Raw genomic sequence first — 8,942 nt, forward strand, 5'->3', positions numbered from 1 at the left:
ATTAGTCTCATAACTAAACTTCTTTTTAAAGCATCAGATTGTTAATTCTGTCACTGGAAAGTGTACTAGCTGTTGGATGTGAAAGGAATAGAATAATAATTATTTTAACCTTCCTTACTTTCGCCTAGCTTTGTTTCCCCTGATGTAGCACTGTATCCATAGAACACCACGTTTCAGTTTGTTATACAGCACCTTGTGCTTGTAGGCCCTCCATGACCCTTGTAAATAGGCAGCAGCACTCTCACGCACCGCTTGCTCCTTGATAACTTGGTAGACCTGACGTTGTTTATAACCACGGTAAAGAGCCTAATAAACAAACAAAATTATATTGAAACAAACTGTATACTTGTGTCAAAAAACATGAACAAAATTCTGCAACAGAATAATATAGGAGCTTGCTATAATGCCATATAGGCCTATGTGAAACATTACAGTACCACTTTCACAGAAATGCAAAAACCAGACCACTATTGTACAGTAATTGTTAATAGGCTCTAGTATACAGCCAATGGCAGGCTGCACATAAATATGAATGGGTGAAGTGACCACAGAGCGGCTAAAATAAGTTTCATCTTAACAGGTTGTATACATATACATATTTCGGTATACTTACTGCAAAAACAAAAAAAACAACATAAAAAAACAGCGTGTGTTGAATTGAGAGACTGGATATAAAATCACAAAAATATCAAATTGGCAATTAAAAATTCACAAATAATTATCCGATAAGATAGCCAATGATTTTCTGCACATTTTTATGTCTAACTTGTCAAGTTGTTATTTTGAGCTGACATAGAAGATGTTTTTAATAAGGTGGGGTCTATAGGTCTACAAAAAATGTATGCCTAGCTTGAAAATATGAAGAGGCCTAAACTATAATTTATAGAAATGAATGTAGGCCTAGTCTTGATTGCAAAAAAAACCCCTACTCTAGAATTTTTAAATTTTTGGTTGTACTTTTGGGAACTTTTTGCCATATAATATTGTTTAAACTTTACAAAATCTTACTTGGAATGTTATTATCCCTTGCTTCGCTCTAAGATACCGGCGTCGTTGAAGCACTCCGCGAATCCACCACTGGATGACTACAATATGTTTCAAAACCACAGCATGTAATGCATCTTGTAACTTAGCACGTTCTGATTCTCGTAGGAAGATCTTGAAAGAATAATTATCAAACACATCATACATTAGGTACGTTCATGCAAAATAATAACGAAACTAAACTTACCAAATCCTTTATGAATCCTTGTACTGTGTTGTTATTATGTTATTATTTTTATTAGTTTAGTTTCCATTTTTTTAAAAAAGATTAAAAAATAACAAGAAATATTTCCTATAAAAAAACGCCGCAACTTCTGTAGCTTATTTAATTTGTGTATACAGCTACTTCCAAAATTATCCTATGTGTACATTTTGTTATCGTATTATAGTTAGCTCTTTCAACAAATCAATCTGTAACTGTATTTTCCTATAGAGCAATAAATATTGTAAAGTTTACATTATTGAAGGTATGATCTGGGAATAAATTTAAACAATTCTTTATTTGGAAGTAGCAGACGTGTTCCAGAGTTGTAGTGTAGACTGAAATGTAATACTGCGCAAAACATTTGCCATGATCACAAACATATTCACAAATACACACTTATACATATATATTTATAATGTAATATATGTGGAATACCCTGGCTCTACTACTTGGCTAGTAGTAGTAGTAGGCCTAGGCCCTAGGTTGTGTCGTCAGTTTCTGTAGTTATATTTTATGAAATTGTCAATGCATAGGTCTACGTACGACGATAGAGCCTAATATACTTTTTTTGCGATAATTTAATTACAATTCCCCCTGATGAACACTGATAAACTGGCTGTAAAGATAGCCAAAATACAGGCTTTCGACCCACTCGAGTTCTCATTATATTCATACCCTCTTCGCAGCCGCTGGTTCCTAGGATGATATCTTGGTAATCATTCTCTTCGCAGCCGCTATTTGGTTCATAAGACGTCTTAACAGCTGCTATTTTGTTACTGAGACATCTTTTTGGTAACTGCGCATGCTCGACATGGCTTGATAAAGTCACTTACTTCCAAGCGCATGCTCACTGTGTTTTTTTTAAATAATTCATGGACGTTATTTGGTAACTGCGCATGCGCATTGCTTAGTTCGGAATTCCCATTTCTTCGTAGTAAAAGCTACCGCTACCTACAGTTTCTTAATGATGATTTCCTCTTGATCGTTACAGCCTAAAGGTGCAGCGCGAAAAATGTAATTAAAAGAATTTTAAAAAACAATACAAATTTTGATAAGTAAGTAGAGATTGATTACAATTGCAAGCGATTTCAAACAAATGAAGACTGTCATCAGCGATCCAATTCCAGGTTGAGCACAAATTCTTGACAAGGTCCAAACACAGGCAATAATTATGAAGCTTTTATTACATGGAATCCAATATGTAAGTGTATCCAAGCTAATACAATGGTTCTTTTATTAAGAAGTGAATTCACTAAAAATAATTCAGAAAATGCTAACTTGTCATTTAAGCAATAAAAATATATATCAATCAGTATAGATTATCTCACAACACTCGCAAATATTCTATAATAGATGTTTATGAACGAAAAGAAGTGATAAATGTATCAACAACAGGATAGAAAAGATGATGGAGATTATAGGAAAGGTATTAATAGTATATTTGTGGATAAAAACATTAAATCAGAAGAATTACAAACCTCATGGGAGAAAGATGTGGACAACAGGCCATCTAAATATGATTGAAGTTAAGGGGTGTGGAAAGTTTTTAGACGGGTTGTAAGATGTAAAGAGAGGAAGTTGATTAAACGATTATATTTCACTCTAGTAGTCCTTGCCTGGAATCCTGGTTTCATACCAAGTTATAAGGGAGTTCCATCATGAATGCGACTACAAGATCCCTCAGTCAGGTAAAGGAATAGTTAAGTACGTTAAGAAAAAAAAAACAAATTAATCATTAAAATTGAAAGTTATACTGCAATAATGATACAAGACAAGAATTTAAAAAAATCTAGGTGATTTAATCCAAGCCTTTCAATCCATGGATTAGAAATTCTTCAGTACTACAGTATATCACAAACAAATAAAATAATTCTTGTAAATAAACCACATTTATAAGTACTAGATATGACATTTTAACCCACAAATATTTGGAACCACCAACATCTTGCAGTTTGATCATTATCTGATAGATTCATTGAACAATTTTTTACAGTACAATCAATAATTAATATTTATGGTGATAAAAAGATGATTTACTTGATTTGAATTTCCACAATTTCTAATCCATTGATTAAATGGTTTGGACTAAATCACCTTGATTTTTATTCGAATTCTTGTCTCATCATTATTGCAGTATAACTTTAAATTTCAATGATTAATTTGGAGTTTTTTTTCAATCATTTGAAAATGATGATGATGATAAAGTGACTATGACAACGATACATGATAATGATGATGGATAATATGTCACTCACTTTAGATTGTCCAATTTGGTAGTGTTTTGGGTCCAATTTCATTGTCTTCAGGAATTCTTGAATTTCTTCTAAAGTTGACGAGAGACCATTTTCCAGTAATATTTTATAGTGTTGACAAAATTCCTAAAAAGATGTAAAAAATGTAATAAAATAATTTTCAAAAAAGCCAACTTTACAAATGTTAAACAAGATTAATAATAATAATATTTTCATTTAATCTTAAATTTTTAGTTTAAAAAAAGTGGAAACTCCACCAAAAAATACCTCTTTTGTAAGCCTGACATTGTAACCAGACTGACGTATGCGAACCGTTTCTAGCATGCCAGTGTAACGTAACTGACGCATTACAAGTTCCTCATCAAGTTTACAGGCTTCCTTTTGTGAATTTGATTTAATACAACGGACAAAGAATGGATTAGCTTGGTTTAACGTCTCCATCAACCTATTCAAGGATAGCTAAAAAGAAAAAAATATTCATTTTGATTCATGAAAAATTGAGTATGTACATTTTTATATTTGTTTCTGCTTCATTTTAGTCCCTACCATTTTTGACTAGACTAGCAACTTTCATTAGCCGACAAATTGTCAGGACAGGTATATACTGGTCTAAAGTATTGGCTGAAGCCTTCACACATGTTGGCTAAAAAATTTGAATAAAGCTGGTACCATATTGACAAGCTTAAAGGGAACCACTGCCTAGTGGAAAATATGCCAGCATTGGAAATCACATGCAGGCAGGGATGAGAGCTTTTCATGTCTTAGGTCAACATTCTTCCCTATGGTCTTGCCTAATATTTAGGTAAACTTATTTTTAAATAAAAATAGAATAGCAAAAAACTTACTTGAAACTGAGCACTGACGGTTGGCGGTTGTTTCTTAGCACCAGAGGTCCTCTTCCAACCCCCACTGTTTCTTCCTGCCACCTTTTTCAGGGACTTTAAGTCTCTCAGGGCCTGGAAATGAACATAAATAAAATATACATGAATGGTATATATAATACATATATATATATAATACTCTTTAAATAATATTTATGTTATAATAATTTTATATTACAATTATATTATAATACATTCAAAAATTTAAATTAACTAAATTTTTAAGTCAGATCAAACAAACAAATTAGACATGAATTAGAAAATACAGAAAATGGCAATGGCCAGAGAGAATTGGAACTAATTATAGATACAGGAGCCATGTTAAGCTGTTCTTAGGTGGATTCGATCTGTCAGATGGGGACTTAAAGTGAAAACTCATAATCGATTTGGCTAACAACAGATCTTTACATTAATACAATTATTTCAAAGCTTGTTCTATTTCAGAAAAACAATGAAATGTGACTGATTCATAATTCTTTTCTCACCTTGACTTGTACTTGTGGTTTGAAAGACTTGCTTCGTCTATGATGAAAACAAAAACATTATCATCTTATTACTTTTTAAAATAGAGTGAAATGGATATAATTATAGATTATAATTATATATAGATTACTGTATATAGTAACATAACTTGAATAAGTCAAAGAGATCATGCTGGTGAATATGGTTACGAAAACTATACATGACCTACCTTATATTCAGCATTAACACAAAATTATATTTTGTGTGTCTCATCAGTGGCTATTGTTACACACTTAATAAACATAATCCAATCCATACATACATATTTTAGCATTACCACAAGGTGGTTTAAAGCATAGGTTATATTTTATATTTTAGCTGATTAAAGCTCCTGGTGACACAACAATTTTTCTCTCAATCAATCAAACAAATAAGTATTTGTAAAGTGCCAATATTTATGGCAGAATGCAATGTTCAGTGGCGCTATGACAATGGTATTAAAATTAACTACTGTGGTTAATTACCTCTAGTTCCCATCACCTCCATCACTCCAAAAATTTGGAGCTAGTAACTCAATTCTAATATCCCATTATAGTACTTACGATATTGGCTGATATTTATACATCAAAAAATAAAAACAGCCACCAGTCTCAGAAGTTTGTACGCCTACAGCTAACTGCATTGTGGGATACAAGTCAGTGGGTCTTCGCATGTACAGCAGACAGGATAAGGCCTATGATAATCTGGCAATGGTCCCTATATATATATATATATATATATAGAGTATTTGTTCAGAACACTATAACAGGAACCTCTTTACATGCAGCATACTTTAGAAGTAATGATATAATATCAGGCCCTGCTTCATAATATATAAAGTTTATACTTGGCATTGTAGAGTTTCAGGTACGCAGCTAACAATTGCTATGACAGCAGTATCTTGGAATGGCCCACTTGATTAGTTTACCTGCTTTTGTAAGATTTCATTAGGAATGAAGATCGTAAAATTTGGCAGTAAGACTTTATCCACAGAAGTTCCTTTGTAAACAAATGCAATAGGGATGACATCATAATCACAGCTGCCTTGAGGAAACCTAGGATAAATCCCAAAGCATCATTTCTTTCCAATTGTTCGAAAGATTTTTCAAGATTTATTGCTAATATTGACAAATAGATATTTGTCCAAAGAGAGTTCATGCAGAGTATTATTCTGTCAATTCAAACTACAAAGGCATAACTAGAGTGATCACTAATATCGTACGAGTAGAATACTTACAAAAAAAGAAATAGCAGCAACATGTCAAGTTTGAAATGTTGGTACATTAATTAGAAGAGTATCGTGGGCCCCATGTTAGAAGAAGCATCTTCTGTGAAATCTCACTTAAGGATCTTTCTTAACACATTGTCTTTTATTGTGCATGGTGGTACCATGAAAGACAAGAGAAGTAGAGACAGTCAAATTCAGGCTCCGGATAAAAAAAAAAACTAATATGTTATAAAACTGATTATTCTAAGACAGAAAATAGTTGTTTGATGAAAATCTGGATATTGGTTAATGAGACACAGATTTTTTAATATTTAAAAACTGTGGGAAAAGATGGGAAAAAATAATTATGCTCCCTTTACCCTAGTTTTCAAATACTGAAAAATATGTATCTCATTAACTGTTCCCAACAACATTTTTCTGTCTTAAGAAAATCAGTACTACAACATATCAATAATTTTTTTTTTTTAATTTGCAGATGACATGTGTGTAACTGGATATATTACAAATGGTTTTGAAAGAGAATATAGAAATGAAGTCAGTAGGATTTTAAGTTGTTGTAAGGACAATTATTTGGTAATAAATGTTAAAAAAAAACTAAAGAGAAGGTGTTTGATTTTAGAAAAGGGTATAACTATGTGGAATTAATTCAAATTGAAAATAAGGATATTGAAATGACAAATGAATACAAATATCTTGGAATCACAGTTGATAATAAGCTGAAGTGGGACACTCACACACTTAACTTTTACAGTAAATGCAGACAACACTTACATTTTTTAAGGCAGTTAAGCAAATTTAAAGTTGGTCAAGAAACATTATCTATATTTTATAAGGGCATGATACAATCTGTTATTTGCTTCTGCTGTATAGCCTGGTTCTCTGAGCTCACAAGAAAAAATCAAGATATATTATCAAGTAACTAAGGCTGCAAGTAAAACTAACAACAAAAATGTCAATCCCATAAAAGAAATTGTTGAGGAAGCCATTTTATCTAAACTGCAAGAAATAATTTGTAATGAAACACATCCCCTACATAATGAAATACATATAAACAAATCAGGAAGACTAAGGCAACTAAAAATTTGAACAAACCGACTTAACACTCTTTTTTCTCAAGTGCAATTTGTCTCTACAATGGTAAATTCAGTAGGTAAGTTTTAATGTACAAATGCAAGGCAGTCCCTTTCGTTGCAATTTTATTATCTGTATGTTTTTTATTGGTTTTTAACACTGTCATGTCTTTTTATAAAAACTTTTAATATTTATACTTTCTATATTATGATGTATGTAATGCCTTTACCTTTTTATGCAGCTGAATGTTTTTGTGTACTTATATTTTAATGAGCTTTATGTGTACAGTATTACAACTCAGGAAAACAAATTTCATGTATTTTATAATGATCGATGAATAAATCTGAATCTGAATCAAACCATGTTGATTTCTGGGAGGCTTCCGTGACTCATGGGAGTACTGGCTAGAAAGTTAGTGTTACAATTTTTATTTTTCCCTCATCTACATTTTCAACAATGGTGGGAAAATATCAAATTTCCAGGTATTTTCGATCATATGTACTCAATTAGTAATACAGACTGCAGGTATTTTAGTTTAATATAAAAACAGTGATTAACAACATTAACTTTGGAATTCACAATTTTCAAAGGCAGGGTTGGAATAACCGACACACTGTGTATAACTAAAAAACTACTTACTATTAAATTCTGAATGATGAGAAAGAATATTTCAAAAACTGAAACCAGACAGAAACAGAAAAAAAAATTTGAAAACTGACTGATAGACAAATGAAATTACTCTTGAATAAGGTGACTTCTAAATTTCTAAATGACGCAATTACTAAAATATTAAGCAGATAATATTCCAAAACCTTCTAATAAACTTTCAAACAGAAGGCAAAGATAAGAACAATTACCACATTTATCAGTATGAGACTAACAAAAGGTAAGAACAGGTGTTTTAAAACACCTGACTGTAAATTACCTGGCAGAAACAGGTGATTAGATTTAGCAGTTGTCACACCTCGTAATAGGTGCAAGAGAGCAACAGATTGCGACATATTCCATGATAAGTGCTATATTCTAATTATCCCTAAAGAATTGTTTTTTTGTTTTTTTTATGATTGGTTAGTACTCTCAGCTGAAAGGATTTAAACGGTTCACTATGTATACTAATTTTGGATACTACAGTTTGAGTTTGATTCCTAACATACCATTATTATTATGTGGTTAATTAATTTTAAATTAACGTATTATGTACTTTTATTAGATTAAAGTTAATATTATTTTATATCATTTAATTTTAGGATTGACAATTGGAAAGTAAGTTTTCATTTTTTTCTCTATTAAATGTTATGATGTCACCTAACCTTAGTATAAATAAGGCCAAGAATGTGGTTGTCAAGGTTTCCTTTTTTCTTTTACAATAACTTCTTGTGTACTTTTATTAGATTGAAGTTAATGTTAATTTTTAACATTTAATTTTATGATTGACATTGGAAGGTAAAATTTTATCTGTTAACTTTTATGTCATCTATCTTTTGCATAAAACATGTGGTTGTCAAAGTTCCTTATTTCCTTTTATAAAAACTTCTTATGTACTTCCATTAGATTAAAGTTTTAACGTTATTTTATATCATTTAATTTTATGATCGACGTTGGAATGTAAGATTTTATCTGTTAACTCTTATGATATCATCTATCATTTTTATTCTTTTTTCTTTCAAAATTTAGTTATTTAGGCCTTTTTATTTATTTGAAAATCTCAGATATGAAATACCAAAATATACAATATATATACTGTCTCTTATACACATCTT

General features: G+C 31.1%; 1 protein-coding gene across 1 annotated transcript in view; it reads right to left on the reverse strand.

Moving 5' to 3' along the window:
- Window positions 1-8,942, reverse strand: part of LOC117101224 (unconventional myosin-IXa-like) — a 104,879-nt gene that overhangs the window by 36,783 nt on the left and 59,154 nt on the right. Inside the window, exons 15-20 of the mRNA XM_033241139.1 lie at window positions 4,868-4,904; window positions 4,347-4,457; window positions 3,769-3,960; window positions 3,505-3,627; window positions 1,009-1,158; window positions 118-306 (exon numbers count right to left, since the gene is read on the reverse strand). Of these exons, the coding sequence (XP_033097030.1) occupies window positions 118-306; window positions 1,009-1,158; window positions 3,505-3,627; window positions 3,769-3,960; window positions 4,347-4,457; window positions 4,868-4,904 (802 nt within the window). The remainder of the gene's footprint in view (window positions 1-117; window positions 307-1,008; window positions 1,159-3,504; window positions 3,628-3,768; window positions 3,961-4,346; window positions 4,458-4,867; window positions 4,905-8,942) is intronic.

This window comes from Anneissia japonica, unplaced genomic scaffold (genome assembly GCF_011630105.1).
Source record: "Anneissia japonica isolate Jap-2015-1 unplaced genomic scaffold, ASM1163010v1 scaffold1946_len758022_cov188, whole genome shotgun sequence".
Taxonomy (NCBI): domain Eukaryota; kingdom Metazoa; phylum Echinodermata; class Crinoidea; order Comatulida; family Comatulidae; genus Anneissia; species Anneissia japonica.